Source organism: Cnephaeus nilssonii, assembly GCF_951640355.1.
Source record: "Cnephaeus nilssonii genome assembly, chromosome: 10".
NCBI classification, from domain to species: Eukaryota; Metazoa; Chordata; class Mammalia; order Chiroptera; family Vespertilionidae; genus Cnephaeus; species Cnephaeus nilssonii.
The window spans coordinates 93088647-93115161 of record NC_137081.1 but is presented as its reverse complement, the minus strand read 5'-3'; the positions used below and the strand labels follow the sequence as shown (position 1 = coordinate 93115161).

Genomic DNA, 26515 nt, shown 5'->3' with positions numbered 1-26515 from the left:
AGGCATGTTCAGCGAGCCGGCGCCTCCTCCCATCCCTTCCAGCAACCCTGAGCCCAGGACGTGTCTTCTCAGGAGAACAGGTGGACACGCCACCACCCTGCACACAACTCCTCCCCCGAAGCAGCAGAGCACGGTCCCAGCAGAGGGGGCACAGTGCAGCCAACACCCCCTTTCCGGACACAGCACTGCACATGCCCCAACAACACCCTTACCTGGTCAAGATTGGAAAGACTGTTCGGGTCCTGACTCAGACCTTGGTACTGTCCCCTGAGTCTGTCACCAGCAGCTATTTTCCGGAACTTCTTCAGATCAACGACATACAGTGCACTGGACAGAGAAGACCATTTGTTACAGCCCCACCAACAAGGGACGGGTCACTAGGCAAACACTCTGGCTTCCACTTGAAAGGTAAGCGGAGGCCTGAGAGTGGATCTTGGGGTCAGTAGATGCCACCCCAAAGATGGCTAAGGAAATTATTACAAATCCCACATCCCACCACCACAAGTGCACTTTGTCACTGTTCTTATTTAATTGCCTTCCAAAAGAAATCATTTAACCTCTTCTAGCAAATGTCGGCAGATTAGGTAATAAAAGGTATAGTAACTACTAAATAAGCATTAGTCCAAGATGTCTTGCTGATGTTTTAAATGTTGCAAGTGGAAAAAAACAAGTGCTACCATTCTTCTGGACCAAAAACAAAATTGAGCACTAAAATCATAATCCCCAACACCCACGCTGTGTGTGCTGCCCCCTGCAAGCCCCCCACCCTCATCCCTGTGTGTGCTGTTCCTGCAAGCCCCCCACCCTCACCCGTGTGTGCTGTTCCCTGCAAGCCCCACCCTCACCCCTGTGTGTGCTGTTCCCTGCAAGCCCCACCCTCACCCCTGTGTGTGCTGTTCCCTACAAGCCCCACCCTCACCCCTGTGTGTGCTGTTCCCTACAAGCCCCATCCTCACCCCTGTGTGTGCTGTTCCCTGCAAGCCCCACCCTCACCCCTGTGTGTGCTGTTCCCTGCAAGCCCCACCCTCACCCCTGTGTGTGCTGTTCCCTGCAAGCCCCACGCTCCAACCTTTCAATCCCACTTTGCCTGAGAAGACCATGCAATGTGCAGTGGGAAAGCATCAAATGCACACATGGTGTGACCCAGGAGTTCCCCTTCTAGGAATTGATCCCACAGCTACACTGAAACATACAAAGCAATGTCTGTAATTATCCAGTGCAATAATGTCACAGCAAAAGACTATATAGTAACACTAGTGGAATAATATGTAGATGTAAAAAGGAATAAGTTATCTCTCTACATATAAGATCTACTAGAGAGATTACGTTAAAAAAAGCAAGGCATAAAACTATGAATGGGATGGTATATTTGGTGTAAAAGGGAATTCATATTTTGTGCAAAAAGAAAGCAGAGTTGTTCATGTAAGAATTAAGAAATTCCGCCTGGCAGGTGTGGCTCAGCGGTTAAGTGTAGACCAGGAGGTCACGGGTTGATTCCCGGTCAGGGCACATGCCCCAGTTGCTGGCTTGATCCCCCATCTGTGTGTGTGTGTGCAGGAGGCAGCCAATCAATGATTCTTTCTCACCACTGATGTTTCTATCTCTCTCTCCCTCTCCCTTCCTCTCTGAAATCAATAAAAAAAGTAAAAATAAAATAAAGGAATTGCGGAATTCCATTGGACATACAGTAAATTAACAGAGGAGGTTATCTGCTGTGGAATGAAAACCGGGTGGAATAGAGACAGGATTCACTTTTTTTTTTTCAATGTATACTTTTTTATAATTCTTATTTACGAACCATATTCGTGTATTAGCTATTCAGTATTAAATATACAAAATTAATTTGAAGAAAATAAAACCAGCGTTAGGAGCGGGCCATTTTCAGTACCTGATGTGATACTTGCGCCCAGCTAAGTGGCTGGCCCAGTACCCTGACTTCCAGAACCGGTAGCCATCCATTTCCTTCCGGCTGTCACAGAACGGGGTGTAACCGTAAGGGGCGCCATCCAAATTGAAATCTCTTAGCTCTTTCAGATCTGTCCGTACGATCTGGAGAAAAGGTCACAGTCATGTTAGACAACCTCGCAGACAGCACGTCCTGGCCTCCTGAGCCGCACTGAGGCTCCGGCTGCAGCGGGAGCGCCAGCCACACCTGCCTCTTGCACTGACCAGCAGGCAGACACCCCTCACAGGCGGACACCCAATGTAGCGCTTGGCACACCGAGAGGAGAAATAAGCAAATTCATATTGCTTAGCCTCTCTGTGACTCACTTGCCTCATCTGTAAAATGAGAAACTCACAAGACTGCTGGGAGGTTTATGTGAATTAATATGCACACACATGTGAAACAATGCCTATTTTTAGTCTGTATGTGAAATGAATTAAGATAAAAACCATGATGTAATGACAACTATGTAACAAAGACAAAGAAGAAAATAGAAAAAGAACACATCAAATGCAAATGTTAAAAGTGATCACATCTCGGTGCTACTTTTCCATATTTCTGAATAATGTGAAATACACACGTATTTTTCATGACTGGAAAAGTAAGATAATTCAAAAAGGAAAAGGAAGCCCAGCGCCTCCTGCGACGGCTGGCGCGGCCTCCAGGCGCTCACCTGGTCGGCGTCCACGAACAGGACTTTGTCCACGACCAGGGGGAAGAGCACGTCCAGGAAGAGGATCTTGTAGCCCCAGATGGTGCGCTGCTTCTCGGTCTGCGCGTGGAGCCACCGCGGCCACTTGTACTGCACGAGCTCGTAGTGGAAGCGGTACTTGTCTGCCATGTACGGTATGAACTCCTATTGCCACACACGGACAACACCACTTACTTAAGGACCCGGCTTCGGAACAGAAGACAACCGTCACAGAACACATTCAGTGACAAGTCCCAAAGATCTCATAAAAACTCCGACCCTGGGCCACTTGTGAGGGCATAAAAGAATACGTATGAACTTTTGCCAAATCCCCCTTTCTTTATGACTTCTGAGCACTACATGAAATAACAGACATCTTCAAGAAAAGCCTTTAGACAACTAATTGGCATTTGTGTGGGTGTGTTTAAGACACATGAACTTCATTTGTCTAGACTCGATCAGTAAAGCACTTCTTTGAGCTGGACTTTTTATTGTTGGCACTGTTACAGATGCCCCCCTTTTCCATGCCAGCACCCAGGCCTTCACCCCACTGTCTGTGTCCCTGGGCTATGCATACCCGCTCTTAGCTAATCTCTTCCCACCTCCCCAATCTGTCGTCTGCTCCATGCATCGGGCCTCAGGACCCATTTCGTCTGTCAGTTCATAGTGTTCTCGGAGCCCACATGTCCGTGAGGTCATGTGCATTGTCTCCCTGACTATCTCCTTAAGAAGAACGTTTTTCTTTTTTCTGAGGAACAAACCTTAAATGTGGGGGACAAGTAATTCTTCAGAAACCAGAATTTCACAGGAGTCTTGGTGTTCTTCAGCACTGAGAGCATCATGATGCTGCCCAAGAAAAGAAAGAACACTAATGACCTTCCAATGCTTTTCATCTCAACAACCCGTCGTGAGGGACGGATCACCAAGAGTTCTGCAGGCAGAGCTAGCTGATGGCTCGTGCGGCTCAGAGGGACCCTCGCAATGGAGAGCGGCACTCGTTCCTCGGCGTGAACCCATCACCGAGTGAGGAGGGGCATCTCTCACCACAAACGTACACAACCGATCACGGCCAAGGGCTCGGGCCTGCTGCCTCCTGGAGACTGCTCCGTGACCGGATATGTCAGCGATGAAGCAACTGAAAGCAGAGGCTGTGCTGACTGCGCCCCTAAAGCCCTGGCTGCCTTCAAGCCTGTGGGGCCGTGAGGAGAAGGCGTGGGGGGGGGGGGGGGGGGCGCGTTTGGAAAGGAACGGCAGACGGTTACAGTCCCAGGATTCCCTACTTTGAAAACAAAAATACATTTTGAGCCCTAGCCTGTTTGGCTCAGTGGATAGAGCATCGGCCTGCGGACTGAAGGGTCCCGGGTTCAATTCCGGTCAAGACACATGCCTGGGTATGGACTCGATCCCCAGTGGGGGGTGTGCAGGAGGCAGCCGATCAATGATTCTCTTTCATCACTGATGTTTCTCTCTCTCTCTCTCTCTCCCTCTCCCTCTCCCTTCCTCTCTGAAATCAATAAAAACATATCTTAAAAAAATACTTTTGAGTCAAGGATTTTAATTAAATTTAGTTGTTACTAACATCTGGCCTTACTGTTCTGGTCAGATGCTGTTTCTTGGAGACAGGAGTGAAATGACATTCTGATGACTTGCTACACTAGCTCTGTAGTGGAATATTAAAGCAACAAGAGCCTGGCATTCGCAAAGTGCCTCAGGCAGGGCACTCCTCAGGACCTCCCCCCAGCGACCCTCGGGGCAACCAGCCCAAGCCGGGGCCTCTCCTTGGCTCTGGCCGTGACCTCAGGCAGGCCCCTTCGCCCTGTCTCTAGCTGTCTATGAAACAGGCCCCACTGCAGCTCTCAAACCCCATGAGTCTTCAGAAGGCAGGTCCACGGTCCCATCCCACATCTGTTATCTATGTTAACCTCCTAATTGATGGTTGGGGGCCAGTTAAACACCATCTATATATGTGCACAATGATATTAAAGGGTTCTAGCCGTGTAATAGCCACACCGGTGCTTTCACTATAGAGCTTCAGTCCGCGCTGCTAGCCAGATCAAAACAACCCCACGGGAATCTCTGAGAGCCCTCGGAGCGCTCCGGATGCACAGAAGTGTGCCGGGCAGGAGTGCACGGAGCGCTTCCTCTCTCAGTAAGAACACGGTGACAAATTCACTCATAATTCATACGGAAAACACCAACAGGACTAACCGGAGAAATCTTTCATAGAGATGACCCGATGCAACGGAGAAAATATTAATTATGTCGTCTTTATCTTGTTTCACTTCCTCGGTCCTCTGTCCTCCTGTGAAGCCCCTATAATCATAAAGGGGAGAAAAAGCACAAAAGGGGAAATGCTCAGACAGACAGCGGCCGTGAAGGGGAGCGGGAGATGGGCCTGACAGTCCCGCGCCTTCCCTAGCAAGTGGCGCAGCGGGACCAGGAGCAGGGCCCCTCCCGCCCGCCGGGTGAGGAGAGGGGCAGCTGCAGGAAAAGACAGAACACAGACGGCAGCGAGCTCAGCGGCCAGGAGCCTGAGCGACGCCCGCCAGCCCCGCCAAGAGCAGGAGAGGGCCCTCCCCAGGGCCGCGGCGTGCCCACGCACGGAAGGGCCGTTGCTGGCTGCACACGCAGGATGGCACCTGGAAGGTCTAAGACAGAATGCTTAGCAGAGAGGGAGGATGCTCGTGTCTGTTTTCCTAAGAAAGCACTTTTTTTATTATGCCAATTTACCATTTGAAGGAATCCCAGAATCCAGATTCATTCTCATTAGTTCCATCACTCAGCAAGTCTTCATTCACCATGTCTGCCTTCTTCTGAACCTGCAATCACGGATGACGGACTGAGTCCTCCTGTTGTTTAACAGGCATTGAACTGACGTCCACTGTGGGTACTGCCAACCCCCGGGAATTAATTCTCCCATAAGCAGCACAGCCACTCCGAGGCTCCATGTACTCAACAGAAATAACCTAATCACATAACGCCAAACCTGAAGTGAAAAGACAGCAGCCCCTTTCGTTAGACAATAGCTGTGTTCAGTTTGCAAAACGGGCAAAAACCCTCCAACAATTGTGTCGGAAACACAGTCCGAGGGAAACTGCAAGTGTGATCACCACCCGAGAGCCAGCTGTCGGGGGAGGCGCAGCTGCGTGTCCTGGCAGGAGGCCTGTGCGCAGCCTCTGTCCGGACGCACTGGCCGAGCCGGCAGGGCTCCTGGACAGCACAGGGCGGGCTGGCTCCCGCCATGGTGTGCGGCTGCGTTGGGCTTTCCTGGCGTGAGAACTGTGGGTTCAGTTCCTGACCAGCACAGCAAAGTGAGTAGCTGCTCAACAAAGTGAGTCGTAATCCTTTTGCTGGTGGAGGGGCTCGCCTCCAATTTGTAAAAAAACACAAAATCTGTGAAGCACAATGAAGCAAAGTGCAATAAAACGAGGCATGCCGGTGTTTACTCCGTGAGACCTGTGAATTTAAGGCACTAAGAACTTTAACATTCTGAGAGTAGAAAGAAGTGAAAAGAAGTTAAATGAGCTACCATTTATAATTATTGAAATTTTCATTGGCATTATCCCCAATTTTCTGAGAATAAAATTATAAATAACCACGTAAATTATGGCGTATCTGCACCACAATGTCTATGAAAACATTTTATCTGAAATGAGACTTCTATTCTCACTGAGATCACCCAAAAGGTGGGCTCTCGGCTGAAGCAAGTCACAAATGTATTTAGAAAAGACATTTTGTACTTAAAGCTGCATTCCTATGAACACGACAGTGAAATTCCAATGATGAATTAGTCTTGGGTTTCTTTTTCTTCCCCTCTCAGCTTTACTGAGACAATTATGACAAATAACATTGTATAAATTTAAGGTATACAATGTGATAATTTTGTCTACATACATACTGTGAAATGATTACCACAATAGATTATTATTGGAGTTAACACATCCATTAACTCACAAAGTTTGGGGCTGGTTTCAAGATATTTATTTTTATTTTTTCAGTGTAAGAATGTTTTATTTTAAATTTTATATCTTTATTGTTGAAAGTATTACAGGTGCCTCCCCTTCCCCCCCCCCCCCCCCCCCACGCCTTCGCCTGTGTCCATGGGTTATGCTTATAAATTCTTTGGTTAATTTCTCCCCACCCCCACCTTCCTTCTGAGATTCGTTAGACTGATACATATTTTTATTTAATATGTTTTATTTAAAAACTGATTTCAGAGAGGAAGGGAAAGGGAAAAATAGAAACATCAACAATGAGAGAATCATCGATTGGCTGCCTCCTGCATGCCCCCGACTGGGGATCGAGCCCACAACCCGGGAGGCTGTGCCCTGACCGGGAATCGAACCAGGACCTCCTGGTTCATGGGTTGATGTTCAACCACCAAGCCACACTAGCCGGGCGCGATACATATTTTAGATAATATCTACCGAACGCCAGAGTCCTGCTCCTGTTAACAACTATAAAAGAGCGGCTGCCTTGATTCACCAAACTCACCTTCACTTTAATAATTTTGCTCTTGAAGTTATTGAGGACGACAACAACTTCACCGGCATCGGGCGGGGAGTCTGTCCCGTCATGGCTGAGGAGAAAGGGAGCAGTAAGAGGGACGCCACAACCACAGCTCCCCGACGCAGGAGATGCTGACACCCACCCGACCCCTGCCCCTCACTGGGGCGCACGGAGTTTTCCAGAACAGATTTATTTCCACGGCCGCAGGAAGCCCCTTCAAGGGAACAGAAGCACTTGCCAAAGTCTCTGCTTTAAACCCCGTGCATCCCCGTCCGTCACAGCCCAGACCTCCTTCCCGAGTCACTGCCAGCCGTGACGCCGCGCCCCGCACCGCCCGTGGGGAGTGCGGAGAGCCAGGCAGAGAGGGCCCGCGGGGCTCACTGTCACGCAGGGCGAGTTCTCAGGCAGAGGCGCCCGAGAGGCTCTGGAGGTGGGAACAGGGGCTGGGGGAGGCAAGTGGCCAGGGAAAGGCACGCGGAGCGCCGTGGTTTAGAAAAACAGAAGCGTCTTACGGCAGATCACAGTTCTGTGAAATCCTATTGGGGAAAACATCGTTGGGAGAGAACTACTGTTGATGATGAAGAACGTGCTATAACACAAGAGTCTTCATGTCCTGGGCAACAAACACCCGGTCAGGCCGGCCCAGGGAGCAGAGGCGGACACAGCAGGAGGCCGTGCGAACCAGCGCTACGGAAGCCACGTCCTCTGCGCGCCGCGAGGACGCCTTCCGCACAGCTCACCACCAACCGCAACTGTCGGCAGGGCTCAGACCACCCCTCTGTAGAGGCAGTGCAATTTTTAAAACCAACAGTCACTTGTCACAAACCTTAAAGCCAGACCCCTGCTCCTGACGAGACGCCCGGAAGCCTTGCTCCAGCCCACGCAGGCCAGGCCCGGGCGCACCAGGACCCACGCTGCAGCTCACAGGGCTGCTCACCTGCTCCTCAGGGTCGGGAAAAGGCTATGGGGCGGGAAGTCTGACTGTCCCACATTTCCTTCCTCCCTTCCTGAGATGACCGACTTCTCACAGCGTGGTTCCATCACAGCGAGGTGACTGCCAGCAGAAAGAAAACGGGACCTAAAGGCCCATCTCTCCCTCCCCGCCCAGCGCGCAGGCGCCCCGAGGGCGTGCGGAGTGGCTCTGCGAGAGCTGGCCGTCACCCAGGCCATGTGGCAGCGGCCGAGGCTGAATGGGGGGGCGGTGACTTCCCAAGCACATGGAAGCCGGTGTAGAATCTGGTGCCACCCAGGCAGAGAATGAACTAGGACTACTGCCAGCTGTGTACTGCAGAAGGGCGCTGGCTGCCAGTGCGCCGCCCACCGGAGCAGGGCCGTGAAACCCTGTGACGGCTCCCTCGGCTCCCTGCACAGCAGCAGTGCCTGGGGAGCAAAGGGCCAGAGGCGCAGGGCGGGCCCAGCAAGTGCATCCTGGGATCTCTGTGGTCTGACTCCGTCTCCTGAAGTGAAAGGCTCTTGCTGGCAGCTGGCAGCCGGACCCACATCCACTGACCCTGCTGTGCAGCCTGAGTGGGGGGATGGCAAGGTGGTGGCCGTTTCACAGCTGCCTGCAGCGTCCCTCCAAGGACTATCCGTGAGGGATGAACCAGGGCTACCCTGGCCCCAGAAAACCAGGGTGAAGGAGGAGCCGCAGCCTGTTCTACATGGTCCCGCTACACAGCCTGGCATCAGCGGCACCGACCTCGGGCTCGCCGGAGGCCGTGGGCTTTCTGCAGGGCTTGTACATGCAGAGGCAAGGCCAGGCCTTCAGGGGGAGGGGTGCCAGGCCCGAGGACATCGGGAGCGCCGGGTTATAAATTCAATTCTGACCCCCTGGCTAACTGCCAACGTAGTGTTCCATGTGCATCACTTCTCCTACCTATAGATCCTGTAAATATCTTCGGAACGTCCCTTCCTCAGCCGGAGAATCCAAGCTCCTGGGTTGGCTTTTAACTGGAAGTAACCCTAGGGTAAGAAGAAAAGACAAATTTTAGCAGAAGTCCAAGAACAGAGTTAATCTCTTGAAAATGCACATATTTATACCCTAAACCTGCTTTAGAACAAGTTGGAAAAGTAAGAAATATGCGTACACATTTCATTGCTGTCCGAGCAATGACAGCATCACACATGGAGCCTCTGGACAACGGCACTGCCCGTCTGTGAGGCTGCAACGCGAGCAGTTCTCGCCTGTTACGATGAAGGTAATTCTGACCCCAAGAGACCCTGAGCATCTGCTAGGGTTCCCAGACCACACTGGAGAACTGCTCAACTAGGGTCATGTGTATTCTGTGGAGTATTCTGCAGCTTTTAAAAACAATGAGGTGGATCTATATGCACTGTTATATAACAAGATGCCGAACAATGGAACAGTGTTTACAATACAGTACGAACACACAAAACAAATTTATATATTTTATACTTACATGTATGCATGCAAATACATAGAAAATTCTAGAAGAATTGTGGTTAATTTTAGGAAGAGAAATTGGTGGCTTAATAACGGAGAATGTTTGCTTTATCTGTATTTGAAAAACATGATCACAAGAAGGTTGCACACATGTATTGCTGGTGTCATTAAAATAAATAGCTTGTCTTCATCTTAAAAAAAAGACAAATTTTAGTTCTCTTTCAAACATCAATATCCTGTTTTTGAGGGACAGTTATTTCTTTTTTTAAATAGTCACCTATATTTGAAATAAGATAGCTAACAAATCAGTGCAACACAAAAAAATCTACCTATTAGAAACACTAGGAAAATACAGGTCAGCCCAGCCAAGAGCCTGCCCTGAGCCGCCCTTCAGTAAAGAACCAGTGTGTGACGTGGGAGGGAGCGCACGCCGCCAACGGAGAGGAGCGCTGCCGCTCCGAAGTAATGCGTGTGAGGCTCCAGTGTGCTTTAGAGTGGACCATTCCAGCACGTTTTCTTCTAAAGCGACATATAACTACAACCTTTTAAACAGGATTTCTGTATTGACCAAATGCAGTTAGCCATGAATTTTAATCACTCATGTTCAGAATGCTTGATGAATCATTGATGGCTGCCTCCTGCACACCCACCGGGGGATCAAGCCATCATAAACTGCAGTGCCCAAGCACAGGACGCGGTGCCCCCCTCGATGCCGGGTCATTACCAGGTTGGCCATCACGATGGTGTCCACGACAACGGGGCTGGCTGAAGCTCCCAGCGTGAACTGCAGGCCTCGCGGAGGCTGCCCGGTGGTGATGTCATAGCAGTGACCTTCCAGGAGGAGGTACTCCAGCTCGTACTCAGCAGCCACCACGCTGTCCACCTGCAACACCACACTCCCATCACTTAGACCACTTGGCAGTAAAGAGAAACAAACTACATGCAACTACATGGATGAAGCGAAAATGCACGATGCAAAGTGAATGAAGGCTTATGCTTAAGGCTGACATATCGTAGGACACATTTATAAGGAATTAAAAAAAAGCCAACTTCAGTGACAGAAAGCACATCCGCGGTTGCCTGGGCCAAGAGTGGGAAGGGCACGGCCTGCCTGGGCCCGGGGAGCTTTCAGGGTGAAGGACTGCTCTGTAACTTCACTGGCCTGTGGTTGCAGACAGTATACAATTTTAAAAACTAAGGTGGGTTGAAAAGAGATTTTAAAAAAAGAGGTTACTCCACAAGCAGGATGGGGAGATTCTAACTAGAAAGGTAGTACAGGGCAAGCATGGAGCATAAACTGCCACACAAATGAACAGACCTAAATCTAAACAGTGGAGAAGATAGGAAAGACAATCCTCCAAGGATTCGTTTACTAAGATAACATGGAAACAATGAGAAAAATTCAAGAAACATCAGAGACGCAAATTCATCTTGCCCTTCAGATTACAGCTGAAAATACTGCTATTCTACATGCAACTGTCCAAAATGGCTCCATAATGGCACAGAATCATCCATGTTCTACACCAACTGGTAAAGTTACCCCCGACTCCTTGCAGAAAACTTAGCTGCAGTGTCTGGGGGCAGCCTGGATTTCGCTTATTAAAGAGTTTCTGCCCTAGGCTTGGCTTTGTAACGCGAGCTAATGCTACTGATGCACCCTTGGGGCCAGTATGTAGTGACACGGCAATGCTAACCTCAATTCCAGAAGCGCAGTAACAAGAGCTAAGAGGTAAGGGTCCAGGCCCTGGGTGTGCAATGCAATTCCAAGAAACAAGAGAAAGCCTTGGGGGTGTGGGAGAGATCAACCAAAGTACTTGCCTGCATATATGCATAATCCATGGATACAGACAGTAGGGTGGTGAAGGCCTGGGTGGGGGGAACATGTATGGGGTGGAGCAGGTTAATGGGGAAAAGGAGGGGGACATCTGTAATACTTTCAATAATAAAGATAAATTTTAAAAATAATCTATAATAAAAAAAGCATAATATGCTAATTAGACCAGACAGCCAGACGTCCTTCCGGACAACCTTCTGGACAAAGCCAGGGCTGAGACCCTTGCATGAATTTCGTGCATTGGGCCTCTAGTCTCTCTATATAAAAGCCTAAGTGACCATTCGACCATTAGCTATGATGCAAACTGACCACCAGGGGGCAGACGCTCAACGCTAAGGCATGGAAACATGGAACAGACTGTTGAATCTCAGAGGAAAGGGGGAAGCGGGAGGGCGGGAAGAGATTAACCGAAGATCTTATATGCATACTAGAGCCGAAACCGGCAGTCCGACATCCCCCGAGGGTCCTGGATTGCGAGAGGGTGCATGAATCTGTGCCCCGGCCTCTAGTCATAACAGAAACGAGCACCCAGGCTCTGGAGACATGGAGGAAACCTGTGTTGCACCTGATTCTGTGCCTCCGTGTACTGCTCTTCAGGGCTGCTGTGGCTGTTTCATAGCCTCTTCCGCAAAAGCTGGTTCCTCGGGAGCACAGACTCGACTTCCTATTTCTTAAAAAGATGGTGGCTAGGACTGCGGTGGGGAGTGAGGTGAGTGTGCACACACAAACACGCTTCCCTAACTCAGTGCCTAAGGGACCCTTCTTAAAGAAACCGGACTGGTTTAACCCGATGAAAAAGACAGAAATCCTCTGGTGGCTATTTTTAAGTTCTGATCTCCAAATGCCCAAGAAGACAGAACATAGAGAAAAATCAGTGAAGCCAAAAGCTGGTTCTTCAAAAATATCAACAAACTGACAAACTTTTAGCTAGAATGACCAGGAAAAAAAGAGAGAAGAGCCAATTTACTGAAATTAGCAAGAAAACAGGAGACATTGCTACTAAAATTAAAAGGCTATATGAAAATGTTATGAATAACCGTATGCCAACAAATTAGATAACCTTGGTAGAAAGATAAATTCCTAAGATATAAACACTCTGGAAACTAACAAGCTAAAACAGAAAATCTAAATAGGCCCATAACAAGAGATTGAATTGGTAATTTTTAAATTTCCCAATTAGGCAAGAAAATTAAAGAAATCTGGTTTGGAAAGAAAGAAGTAAAATTACCCCTATGTGCAGGTGACATGATCTTGTACAGGCTTGTATATACTAAAACTACAAAACGTTGTTGAAAGAAATTAAAAACTTAAATAAATGGAAAATCAGCCCATATTCATAGATCAGAACACTGTATTGTTAAAATGGCAAATTTCCAAATCTAGGGATTTAATGTAATTCCTATTAAAATCCCACAGCCTTTTCTGCAGATATTAACAAGCTGATTCCAAAAGGCAAAAGAGCCAAAATAAACTTGAAAAAGAAACAAAATTAGAAAACTCACACAAAGCCATTTCAAAACTCATTACAAAGCCATGTGGTATTGACATGTGGTACTGGCCTGAGGATAGACACAGATCAATGGAATGGAACTGAGAGTCTAGAATTAAATATTCACATTTAGGATTAATTCATCTTCAACAAATGTGTCAAGACCATTAAGTTGGGAAAAGAACGGTCTTTTCGATAAATGATGCAACTGAAAATCCACAGAATAAAGCTGACACCCTCACAGTATACACAGAAATAACTCAAAATGAATCAAAGACCTACATTTAAGAGTTTAAAATTCTGGAAGTCTTAAAAGAGAACACAGGAGCAAATCTTTGTGACCTGGTATTAAACAATGGTTTCTCAAGTAGAACACCAGAAGGAAATACAACAAAAGAAAAAAACAGGTAAATCAGACTTCATCAAATTTGAACCGTCTGTGCTTCACAGGTAACCCATGGAATGAAAAAACTTATTTGCCAAGAATGTATTTGATACGGGACAGTATCCAGGCTATATGAAGAACTCCTACAATTTGACAAAAAGACAAGCAATTTTTAAAAATAGGCAAAAGATTTGTATACAGATTTCTTCAAAGATGGTATACAGATGAACATTAAAAAGTGCTTATCATTTATCATTGGGTCAGGAATGGAAAATGGTATAGTCACTTTGGAAAACAGCTCAGCAATCCTTCAAAAGGTCAAACATAGAATTATCATACGACCTAGCAATTCTACTCTTAAGTATATACCCAAGAGAAATAAAAGCATATCTATAAAAACTTGTGCATGGATGTTCATAGCAGCATTAATCATAATAGCCAAAAAGTAGAAGCAACCCAAATGTCTATCAATGAATAAATAATTGACATGTGGTCTATCCATACTAGGGAATATTATCTGGCAATAAATTATCTGGCAATGTGCTAACATATGCTACAACAAGGATAAATCTTGAAAATAAATTTCAAGTGAAAGAAGGCAGTCATAAAAATATGATTCCATTTAGATGAAATGTCAGATCAGGCAAATCCACAGGGACAAAGGTTAGAGTAGTGGTGGCCAGGAGGAATGAGAGTGACTGCTACCGGGTGTGGGGTTTCCCTAAGGGGGGACGGAAACGTCCTATAATCAGGTAGTGATGTTGGTTACAGGGCCCTGTGAGTATATTAAAACTACTCAGCTATACATTTTAAAAGCGTGAATTTTATGGTATGGGAATTAGATCTCAATGAAGCTATTATTTTAAAGAATATAATTACACCTGAATATTGACATCTCAAAGGCCTGCCTAGACGGTGACCCAGTCTGTTCAGTCAGGGACTATCACCACTACACCTAAAGCAGGTTCTCACATGATTAACACTTGGACGCGCTGACATGCTTACCTCTTCTAAATAAATGTTATCCAGATCATACGGCGTCCTGACAGACTCTACCATCCAACTCTCAGGTGTGTTCAAATTCAGAGTGAACAGAGGAGACTGTGGCATATCCAAAAATTTGGCTATCGGACCCTTAGCAAAACTATTGTCTGAAGTAAAAGAAATCTCTGGTTCTAAGACGTAACGGTAAAAGCTGAAATTAAAAAGGAAAGTGTTAATTTTTTAAAAAATGCACCCACAGTCCTTGAGATTACAGGCCTCCATAAAGGTCAATGGATTCCTTCCAGATTGGGAAGGAGTTTCCAAAACTGTTTCTGACCGAACTGGCCTCCTGTGGTTGCTGAAGGTGCAAAGAAGAGCCAGAGGAAGAGGCCTGGGAGGGAGGCCACCCCTCCGGTGCGGATGTGGGGTTTAGGCGTTTCCTGAGTGTTTGCCTTTCTTCAGTGAGAAAACTCATTTTTATCTTACCAAGTCCTAAATGGTGACTGGGTTGTCAGAGGCACCCTGAAAACACTATATGTAATAATTTAAACATTTCTCCTGAACAAGGGCAATGGTGGGAGCTGGGAACTCTTTTGTCTCTTTCAAACAGTTTAAATTCAATTAGAATCAGCCCTAGCCAGTTTGGCTCAATGGATAGAGTGTCGGCCTGTGGACCGAAGGGTCCTGGGTTTGACTCTGGTCAAGGGCATGTTACCCCAGTTGCAGGCTCCTCCCTGGCCCGGGCCCTGGTCCGGGCTCGTGCAGGAGGCAAACAATCAATGTGTTTCTCGACCGGGAGACTGGCCGGCCAACCTCCCGTGTCCCCTTCCCCAGGCGGCCCCGTTATCGGGGTGGACCGGCAGGACCCCACCATGCACTGGGCCTCTAGTACAGAAATAAACTCACTTAGACTCTAACCTATAGAACACAGCATATTTGTAAATCAGAAATTTCCCATAGCCCCAACGTGTGTCACACTGTGACCAGCGACTGCTTTTTGTATCTTTTTTCAAAACGACATTTCAGCTCCGAGAGGAAGCTACCTCCTTTGGAAATGCACACACAGGAGCCTCCGCGAGCTCCTCGGACGTCCACCCTCCACCTGAACTCACTGCTTGGAGTTTAAGGTAAAGACGCACAGACAAGTCTTTTCTCAGCGCAGCACAGAGAGGTCAATGTAATAGCTACACTGATCAAACGTTCTAAAATTAGAGAACGGTGTAATTCTGACCAACGAAAGAGAGACAGAGAGAGAGAGAGAGAGAGAGAGAGAGAGAGAGAGAGCGAGAGCGAGCAAGCGCGCGCGAGAGCGCGCGCGCGCAACTCAGGGAGAGTGGCTAGTGCCACAGAAGTGCACCCACACCCACAGCGAGTTCCTACAACTTCTGATTGGAGCAGGGAGCTAGCAAACCTAAGCATTCAGTAAATGATCTTTTCAAACATGACAATCCCCTTTTAAACCCAGCTTTTAGATGTTTGTCAGCTGTTGATTTCTTAAAGAGCTTGATTTACCTTTTTAAAGGCATGTCAGAAAGTTTAGATTGGCAGTTCATAAATACTCTTAGATTCATGTTGATCAGCTGAGTTAACACCTAAAAGAGCAAACCAGATGACAAAACATAAATTTATCTCTTGATACTAAAAGACAGAACATTTCTTAACTTCTCATGAAAAGAGACACACTCTAGCGCACAATCTAAATCACACACACACACGCACACACACGTGCGCACACACACACATGCACACGCACGCGCGCACGCACACACGTGTGCACGCCACGGCCACTGCAGCCACCGGCCCTACGCAGGTGTGAAGCAGCAGCATTTTTAAAGTCCCCCTGGTGCAGCTTACATACTGTGGTATGAGAACACATGCACACGAATACCGACAACAGAAGGTTAGTTCGTTACACTTCATTAAAACTTTATCTTTAAAAAACCCCACAACGTAAAACAAGTTGAAGCAACGGTCTTTTAGGCAGAGCTCTTTTAAATGTTCTCAAAACTGCAATGCCTTATACATATCTAAGACATGCTAGTTATAAAAGGGAAAATGATAAAGCAAAATTCTTTTACCTTTTTAGCTCTTCATCATCATAAATTACAGTATGGCATAATCAATTTAATGCAAAGACACTGTGCTCTAAGTAAGGATACTTTCTTCTCTTCAGCACAGGAGCCGAGCAATCAGCGCTGTGCCAGCTAAGGTTACGCAGCTGCTGGCAGAGCTGCTGCCGCTCTGCCTGAGGACACGAGCTCGCCCAAGAGGCCGTCCGGGGCACTGAGGGCCTCCGAGAGCAACGGGCACGCGGTCACTTCCCAGGAGGACGGCATGACCCCCCGCGCTGTCCATACCAAGAGCAGTGGGGCCAGTCTCTGTGATTCTCTGGTGACAGGGTCAATGATGGCCACGACATCAAAGTACGTCTCCCCTTCTTTTGGCCTCAGTTTAATTGCACTACAGAGATCAAAAGATAAAGCATTAATCTGGAGGAAAACAAGAAACAAAGTTAATTTGCTTTTGCCGCAGGGGTTTGGAGGGGCAGGGGGTAGGGCAGAGTCCAATATAATTTATCAGTCCTCTTAGCATTTCAAAAAAACCTCATCTCTAGAACTAGGCCCCTGGCGGTGAGTAGAGCAAATGCCAAGGAACGCAGGGGCCGCCACCTTGATGTACACGGCGTCACTGGGGACCTGTCCCAGCGGACGTGCTGTCAGAAGTCTGGGCTGGGCCAGAGACACTCTTTAGGGCAAGGATGCACACACCCATAATTCAGACCTCCGTTCTTAGAAAAATAAGTAACTTCTGATATAAAGCAAATACTAACACAAACCCAACAAAAAGAATTTCTCTAATTATAATTTGTATCGTAACAGAATTTGCAATGAGGGCATTTTAATGGTCTGAGGTTCATGAAGAAAGGGGTTGGTTCTGGAACAGCGGTCGGCAGCCCTGAGGTCCGGAAGGCTGGCACTGCTGCTCCAGAAAGGAGAGCTCTTGCTCAGACGCACCGTCCTGGCCATGGAAGGGTGTGCGCAAGGAGACCCAAGTCTCACCCACCGGCAGCCTCGGGATTCGGGAGACACAGCAGCGAGGCGGGGGGGCCTCGTTCCGGCCTGGAATCGCCCGTCCGCTCACCCCTGACCTCCCAGGGCCGGGTGAGCAGCACAGGTCGGCCACGCCGCTTTGCTCAGGCAGGTGCGCCAGGACCGAGGGCAGGGCGGGCTCTATCTGACGCTCCCTGCTGAATCTAAGGGGCGACTAGGCTGTACACATGCCCCCTCGGGCAAGGGCCACACACCAACTTAGGGGTTCCTCCTGAGGACACGTAACCGACATCTCACCACGAGGAAACGGCCGGACTGTGAAACGCTACACAAGACCCCTGGTCTGGACTCTTTAAAAAGTCAGCATAAAAGACAAAAAGAAAAAAAGGAGCAGGTAGCTACTTCAGATTAAAAAAGACTGATCAAAACGAAATAGCTGTAAAGGTGACTACGAGGGCGATGGAGAGGTCTGAACTGTGCGTTACCGATGTGACTGGCTCAGGAGTAAGTGCGGAGGCGGCGCTGGGTGAGACACGCTGAAGGATTCAGGCATGATGTGTAAGGGTGTCCGCAGGCCGTTTCAAGTAATTCAGAAAACATGTGAGTGCCCGTTTGTACGCAGACCTACACACACTTGGGATGTGTTACACGCTCATGCACACACAGCTGAGAGGGAAACATGGCATTTGTTAACAACCGGATCCAGGGCTCTGGAGCGGCCGCTGGCGTTCGGCTGCGAGGAGACGCTGTCCGCGGAGCTGGTCCTCCTCCACGCCGGCCGCCGGGGGGGCGGAGGGGCAAACGTGAATGTTGGAGGTGCCCACAGCGAGGTGAACCCAAACACCCGGCAATGAGCAGCCAGGGATGTGGCGGACACATGCGCTGGGCGTTGGCTCGCTTCATACTGTCTTCCTCAGCATTCCCTGCTTCAGCGCTCCTGTGGCGTGGACCTAACACGTACAAGTGAGCTGGGATGCATGTGTTTCTGCAGGCCGTAAAAGGAACACTTTGAAACTCCCGGCCAGGGCAAAGCACGGCTCCTAACTCCTTGGAACAACTGGACTATGGAGTCCAGTTCACATCTTCACGGGGGTTTCTCACAATTTCTCCAACAATTCTGTGCTTCCGGGCAGGTTTCTACACGAAGCAGCTCCAGCTCACTTCATGCTGACAGCTCCTCTCCTGAGTGTGCCAGCTCCCAAAGTGTCACGGCTGCATGGAGTTCGGATTTTTGGAATTAACAAGTATTGAAAAGCTTTGAAACGGAAGAAAAGCTTTTACAGCTACTGAGCTGCCTGTAAGGAAGGAGTGGCTGGTAAACTCACTGCTTCCATGATAGTGTGAAGTGAGGCATTTACACGGAGAGCCTAGCGCTGGTTCTTCACGTGCTGTTTGGAAGTGGAGGATGCCTGTGTTCAATGCATCTCGTACCTTTCTCAAGAGAGGCTTCAGAGGTAGGCTGGGCAGGCCCAGCTTATACATTAAATGGCTATAGAATGAGGGTGTAGTACATAAATCCCAGGAAATAAGATTTATAAGAAACTAAGACCAGCTTAGTTGATAACGAATGGGCATTATGTTAGGAGAAACTTTCCAATCATTCCGCCACGGTCAGTTTAAGCCAAGTTACACGTAACCCAAACCATCTCTTCCCAAGCCTGATGTAGGTTGTTTTTTGCCATACATGTCCCTCCTGTGCTGTGTAAGAGGACATAGCCCTCTCATTTACATCAGCCAATTCCTACCTTGTGAGGGGACTTTCCCCCTCATTTTGCTGGCTCAACATTGTGTGTTGATGATGAGATCGCTGTCACATTGAGTAACTTACTGAGTTCAGGAAGGTCCACGTTCACGACTGACTGGCGATAGAAGGTGTTAGGCATCTTACAGACAGCCTGAGTCAGCCTTCCAGTTGTGAGACAAAATGGGGTTTGCTGCCTCTGCAGACCCAAGGCTGCTAAACCAATTACGAAAACAATTTATTTCCCAGTTAAAGTGTATTCTAACTTAAAAGTCTCTGCTTATGTGATTGAGCAATCTCATTATTTAAGTCTGCCACTCTTTAGAGAAGGAAACAGAGAGTGGACAGTTTTCAGCCAGCTTGTGGTTTGGCAGCAACTGCTTCTCGAGCACTCGTACCACAGGAACTAATGGCGTCTTTTTCAGCAGGTCTGCAGTTAAAGATATACCATCTTTTCCTGGTCCTCCTGCTCTCAGTCCTCATCCTTTTCCCAATATTTGGACTTCCAGTACATGAATCTTCCTGTAGATAACCCAATATGGTAACTTTCCAAAGCAGCAGTCATACTGAATTCTTGTGACTTAGAGAAGTTGCTAACATTAATTGCAAGAAGTAACTATATACAACTTTGAGAAGTAAATATTTCCAAAAAACAAAGTTCTGATATGGGATGAAACTGAGAAACCTAGTAATATTTGTAAACAAAATTGAATGAAAAGTTATAGACCAACTTAAAATCAAATTTTTTCAATAAACTGACTTTTGGGGATAATGATCATTGTTTTACATTTCAAAAGTACTGACTTTAGAAATCAGTTGTATGACAATGCCTTTGTATGTTTGTCTTCTCCCATGTATTTTTCCCCCCGTATATTTTTAAATACTTCAATAAAGTTTTTCTCCGGTGTAGGAAAAAAAAAAAGGTAAATCTAGGTTAAATATATTTGGGTGTTCACTGTAACAGCCTTTCAACTATTCTCTTGGTTTGAAACTTTTCCAAATAAAAAACTTGAGGAAAAAGACAAGGACATCCTCATAATGCTAAACTCATTTTTATTTTATTGAAAACAAAACAGTTTTCAATAAAAGATGAACAAGAAAAGTGTTCTAACAAATTCTGTTTCTTCTTGAATATCAGAAAATTACAACTGATCCATGTAATTAAATGCTGTTTTCTGAAAGGGTGCATTCAGAACTAATTCCGGTGGATTTAGAAATAAATGGCAACTTTTAGCCAACTGAGATCTGTATAGAAGTTTTACATATGAATATGAATACACATGAGAACCATACGCCAGACCGATTTTCCATCACGTAAGAACTTACACACAGACGTTGTGAAAAGCAGACGGGTCTGGGGGAAAGGCAGCCTGAGACCTGTGCGCTCCGAGGTGCTGCCCGCGGTGCGCCGCACGCTGCCCGGGCCAGCTGCTCTCAGGCACAAACTCGGTGACAGACATGGTTCTGCACACGGGAGCCAGCATTTGCTCGGGAAGCTCTGGGGACAGTGCTCACTATCGCCAGCCTGACCCGGAGCAAAGCCGAAAGTGCCGAGTGTGGTGCTTCGGGAAGAGTGGAAGCTGCCCGTGAACCTGCCGCGCCCTGTCCAGGAGCAACTGAAAGCAGTGACGCTCCTGCAGAGGGTCCAGGACGGCCGGCAGATCTTGTTGTGAAGACGGAAGAACCAGTGAGTGAAGAGGCAGGAGAAATACACAGTCTACTAGGCAGGGAAAGTGGAGCCCGAATAAAGCAGATGTGACACCTCAACTAGCACAGCTACCTGAAGGCGTGGTGGCAGGACAGAGCCCATTGAGTAACACCAACGGGAGAAGAAACTCCTTCCAGCAACACTCCTGGAAGAAGATGCCCTGGCTCTAATGGCTGCAGACACACAACATGCATCTTTATCTCAATGCCCTGTGACTTTCCGGCGAGGCTACAGTTATAACCTTCAGAATTCCGGAAATTATCTGTGGTAAAACCCAGTTATAAAAATCATGTAATTCAAGGATAACATTGTAATCTTAAGCCTTATATAACATTGTAACTTTCAAAATACATAGTGACCTTTCCATTGGATATAACCAGCAGTGGAGAAAAGTTTTGTTAGTTGTACAGTGTCTGATGACGAACAAAACTATGTTAATTTTACAATATACTGTATTTGCTGGTGCTATTTTTATACAGAGAAGCAACAGCCTTGTAGGAAAACAAGAAACAGTTTAGTAATAAAACATTCAAGTTCATTAAAAAAAAGTTTAATATTCAAGGATACACACAAATTCAATGTTAGTCCCATACCTGTGTCTGTCTTCAAAAAACTGGTACTCGATTCTTGTGTCTCCTTTTGGTTGAGCAGACAGGAGAGCGTCCACCTTCATTACCAAATCACTTGCCCTGAAAGATGTGGTTGGTAAAAATTCAACATCTCTTTAAGCGGCAAGTTTTTCCAGTTATTGCTGAACACAGTATAAGCAGCCAGAATAGTGAACCCAACAAGAAGAAAGTATGAATTTTGTACCAACAGGCATGAAAAAAGTACTGATTTTGAGAATGGTGAGTTTTATAACTTTGGGGAAGGTACTAATTTTTCCCTATGTGAATGGAGATGATATTTTGCAAGTGGCTGAGCATCGATCTATGAACCAGGAGGTCACGGTTCGATTCCCCGTCAGGGCACACGCCCGGATTGTGAGCTCGATCCCCAGTGGGGGGCGTGCAGGAGGCAGCCGACCCATGATTCTCTCTCATCATGGATGTTTCTATCTCTCTCTCCCTCTCCCTGAAATCAACAAAAATATACTTAAAAAAAAAAAGGGGGACTTCATAAAGGCTCGCAGGCACCGCGATCAGAGCCGCAGCGGGGCTTCGGGAGGCGGAGGGCAGTCTCCTCCTGCAGGCCTGGTCCCGGAGGAAGCTGGCCGTGATGAGGGAAGGGTGCGCTCCAAGGGGGAGCTGCATGGGCACCAGGGAGAAGACCCTGACCGTCAAGGAAATTCTAACAGAATTAGAATCAATCCTTTGGCAGCCCCATAACTACCTTATTTCCCTAATTCACCCAGGACAGGCTCAGAGCCATCTCTGGTTAATGAAAGGCAAGGCTTTCGGGCATAGTCTGGCTATTATATACTAGTCCACATAGACTCCACGGGGCTACCCCCAAAACCTCCACAGAAAGGGGGAGTGATCCCTGGGCACCACCATACCAAGCCCATGCCTATGCCCATGACAGGGTGGCTTCAAGTCATGGGCACCTCCTGGCCTGCATCAGGGAACGGCTCAGGGCGTCACTTCAGAGCCACGGAGGTACAGGGCACCTCTTTATCTGTAAGGAAAAAGATCCCTTGCCATATCACCCAAGACTGGGCAAAGAGACTAATTTGGCAACTACTGAAGTCAACACCTCACTAAGACACACATCTTGAATTCTACAGTATGATGGTATTATGATAAAGATGAATAAAATCTCAGAACTTTTAAATTTTATATACTCCACTATACAACAAAGAACAAGATCAAAAGTGTGAAAGGGCAACCCATGAAGTGGGAGAAACCGTTCGCATCTCATACATGTGTGAAGTGTTGCTACCAAGAACATATATGAAGAACTCCTACAAATTAGCAACAATGAACAAAATGAGCGAAGGACTTGGGCATTTTTTCAAAGATATACAGATGGCCAATGAGCATATGAAAAGATGTTCAATATCACTAATCCTTAGTACATACCAAACCAAAGAGATACCACTTCAGACCCATTAGTATGGGTATTATGAAAACAACACAAAATAACAAGTGTTGGTGAGGATGTGGAGAACTTGGAATCCTTATCATTCCTGTGAGAAGTAAAACGACACAGCCTCTATGACAGCACTGATAGGAGGGCCGGAAACAGATGTGTGGCACTTAAGAATTGAATGGGAGCCGAAACCGGTTTGGCTCAGAGGATGGAGCGTCAGTCTGCGGACTGGAAGGTCCAGGGTTCGATTCCGGTGAAGGGCATGTGCATTGGTTGCGGGCACATCCCCCGGTGGAGGGTGTGCGGGAGGCGGCTGGTTGATGTCTCTCTCTCATCGATGTTTCTGGCTCTCTATCCCTCTCCCTTCCTCTCTGTGAAAAATCAATAAAATATATTATATATATAAAAAAAAAAGAATTGAATGGGATACCTTGGGCCGTAGCTGGTTTGGCTCAGTGGATAGAGTGTCAGCCTGCAGACTGAAGGGTCAGCCAAGGGCACGTACCCCAGTTGCAGGTTCCTCCCTGGCCTGGGCCCTGGTCAGGGAGTGTGCAGGAGGCAACCAATCGAAATATCACAGTGATATTTCTCTCTGTTTTTCCCTCTCTCTTCCACTCTCTCTAAAAATCAATGGAAAAATATCCTCGGGTGAGGATTAAAGAAAGAAAGAAAGGCCGAAACCGGTTTAGCTCAGTGGATAGAGTGTTGGCCTGCAGACTGAAGGGTCCCAGGTTCGATTCTGGTTAGGGGCATGTACCTTGGTTGCGGGCATATCCCCAGTGGGGGGTGTGCAGGAGGCAGCTGATCGATGTTTCTCTCTCATTGATGTTTCTAGCTCTCTATCCCTCTCCCTTCCTCTCTGTAAAATATCAATAAAATATATTAAAAGAAAGGAAGGAAGGAAGGAAGGAAGGAAGGAAGGAAGGAAGGAAGGAAGGAAGGAAGGAAGGAAGAAAGAAAGAAAGAAAGAAAGAAAGAAAGAAAGAAAGAAAGAAAGCAAGCAAGCAAGCAAGCAGGCATGCCATATACTTTTTGCTAAGTGGCTCCAAGCCTGGCACTCGCAGCAACTGGCCACAGTACGCAGTTTGATCTTTCTTAGGCTCCTCCAAGCCACCACAAATAGCATCCATCTGCAGATTGTTTTGTAGGTCATGCTGGGTAGCCCTGGCAGGGTACAGGTGGCAGCTGATTTTGGCCTGCCTCTCCAGGTAGGCCTCAGAGCCAGCACAACTGATGGTCAGCTTCAGAGCATGCAAGTTCACCACCCAAATACTACCCCAAGTGACACATTCAAGGGGTGAACTTTTCGGGCATCAAGGCCCTGGTGAAGTGAGTACTGCTCCATCAGGTAAGCCCCTGCACAACAGCTCCCCATTGTGGTTGCAACTAATCCTTGCAGCCAATCAGCCTGGGGATAAATCCCTCCCATTGACCTGTCCAAAGCAATCAAGGTTCCACTCTAACAAGAGGGGGCACACAGGCCACACTGGGGGTGCACCAGTGCGGTGATCAGGGAGGCTCCTCCTCCGGGCCCTCCAGGATTACTGATACAATAGGCCATTCTACCAAGACCGGATATACAGCAGCTCTACCTAATACAAGCACAACAATGCATCCAAACGATGAGACAAAGACAATAGGCCATTCTACCAAGACCGGATATACAGCAGCTCTACCTAATACAAGCACAGCAATGCATCCAAACGATGACACAAAGAAACATGTCCCAAATGAAACAACAGAACAATACTCCAGAAAAATGAAAAAAAAATAAAAAGAAAAAGGAGAGAAGCAATCTATCAAATGCAGGTTCAAAACACAGGTTATAAGGATGCTCAGTGACAACTTCAACAAAAAGATAGGAAACATAAAAATGGAGGTAGGAATTATAAAAAAATAACCCATCAGAAATAAAGACTAAAAGAACTGAAATGAGGAATACATTACAGGGAATCAACAGTAGAGTAGATAAAGCAGAGAGTCAAATTAGCAATTAGAAAGAAAAGGAAGCAGAAAACACCCAATCTGAACAGAAAAAAAGAATTTAAAAAAGGTGACAGTATAAGGGACCTCTGGGTAGCATGACAACATTCACATCATAGGGGTACCAGAAGGTGAAGAGAAAAAGCAAGGAAATGAAAACCTAGTTGAAGAAATAATGACAGGAAACTTCCCTAACCTGAAGGAAAAAGACACACAAGTCCAGGAAGAACAAGATGAACCCAAAGAGGCCACACCAAAACACATCATGATTAAAATGCCAATAGTTAAAGACAAAGAGCTAATCCTAAAAGCAGCAAGAGAAGCGCATAAGATCCCATGAGACTATTAGCTCATTTCTCAACAGGAACTTTGCAGATCGAAAGGATTAGCACAAAATATTCAAAGTGTTGAAAAGCAGGGTCCTACAAACAAGACTACTCTACCCAGCAAAACTATCATTTCTAATCAAAGGGCAGTTAAGGAGCTTCCCAGCCAAGAAAAAGCTAAAGGAGCCTCTATGACAACACTGATCACCACCAAACCAGTGTTATAAGAAATATTAAAATGGCTTATTTAAGAGGAAATAAAGAACACATAAATATAAATAATAAAATGAAAATAAGTATATGCCTATCAATAATCACTTTAATATAAATGAAATAAGTGTTCCAATCAAAAGACAGAAGTTATTAAATGGATCAGAAAACAAGACCCATATACACTGAGTGGCCAATTATTATGATCTCTGAACGCATAATAATCTGGCCACTCAGTGTATATCCTATATAATAAAAGGCAAATATGCAAATTGTCCCCTCGACCAGGAGTTCGACCAGCAGGCAGGCCAGCCAACCGCCCATGTCCCCTCCCCCTGGCTAGGCTGGCTGGACTGCACCCATGGACAAATTCATGCACTGGGCCTCTAATATATATATACTGAGTGGCCAGATTATTATGCATTCAGAGATCATAATAATCTGGCCACTCGGTGCATATGCTGTATACAGGAACCCACCACAGGTCAAAAGATACTGAAAGTAAAGTGATAATAAAATATATTTCATATGAATGGAAATTTTAAAAAGCTGGGGCAGCAGTATATCAGACAAAATAGACTTTAACACAAGGGCTATAGTAAAAGACAAACAAATACACTACATAATAATAAAGGGAGTAACCCAACAAGAGGATATACCTCTTGCAAATATGTAAGCACCCAACCGAGGAGCATCCAAACATATAAAGCATATCTTGTTGGACATAAAGGGAGAGAATGACAGTAGTACTGTCATATAGGGGATTTACACCCCATTGACATCAATGGATAGATCTTCCAGACAGAACATTAACAAATAAACAGGCTTATCTATATACTAGAAGCCCGATGCACTAAGATTCGTGCTAGAATGGGCTTTCCTTTCCCTGGCTGCCGGCACCGCCTTTCCACTCCGGCCCAGCCCCTTTCCATTCAGGCCCTGGAGCCGCCTCTTTCGCTCAGGGAGCCGCCTCTTTCCTCTCCAGCCCCTCCTTCCCATGCTGCCAGAGGCCCTGAGAGACTGGGGGTGGGCAGAATGCCCATCACTTGGCAGCTGAGTATGCAAATTAACTGCCATCTTTGTTTGGTTAATTTGCATATCACTCCTGATTGGCTGGTGGTGTAGCGGAGGTACAGTCAATTTACACGTTTGTCTATTATTAGGTAAGATATAAAAGGCGAAGTGACCTTCTGTTCGACTGTCTGACTGCCCGGTACATATGACA

The 26515-nt window shown here is 46.9% G+C and overlaps 1 protein-coding gene and 1 pseudogene across 8 annotated transcripts in view; one reads left to right on the top strand and one right to left on the bottom strand.

Moving 5' to 3' along the window:
• UGGT1 (UDP-glucose glycoprotein glucosyltransferase 1) overlaps window positions 1-26515 on the bottom strand; it is a 150832-nt gene that overhangs the window by 17923 nt on the left and 106394 nt on the right. For all 7 annotated transcript variants that reach the window (XM_079781796.1, XM_079781792.1, XM_079781791.1 and 4 more), the window contains 13 exons: window positions 21334-21429; window positions 16599-16701; window positions 15754-15833; window positions 14263-14452; window positions 10274-10432; window positions 9022-9107; window positions 7131-7215; window positions 5367-5455; window positions 4845-4949; window positions 3398-3482; window positions 2619-2801; window positions 1889-2049; window positions 213-327 (listed from right to left, as the gene is read on the bottom strand). In XM_079781796.1, the coding sequence (XP_079637922.1) occupies window positions 213-327; window positions 1889-2049; window positions 2619-2801; window positions 3398-3482; window positions 4845-4949; window positions 5367-5455; window positions 7131-7215; window positions 9022-9107; window positions 10274-10432; window positions 14263-14452; window positions 15754-15833; window positions 16599-16701; window positions 21334-21429 (1537 nt within the window). The remainder of the gene's footprint in view (window positions 1-212; window positions 328-1888; window positions 2050-2618; window positions 2802-3397; window positions 3483-4844; window positions 4950-5366; window positions 5456-7130; window positions 7216-9021; window positions 9108-10273; window positions 10433-14262; window positions 14453-15753; window positions 15834-16598; window positions 16702-21333; window positions 21430-26515) is intronic.
• Window positions 17231-21314, top strand: LOC307105876 (ORM1-like protein 1; annotated as a pseudogene). The gene has a single exon. The product of its transcript is annotated as an ORM1-like protein 1 (transcript).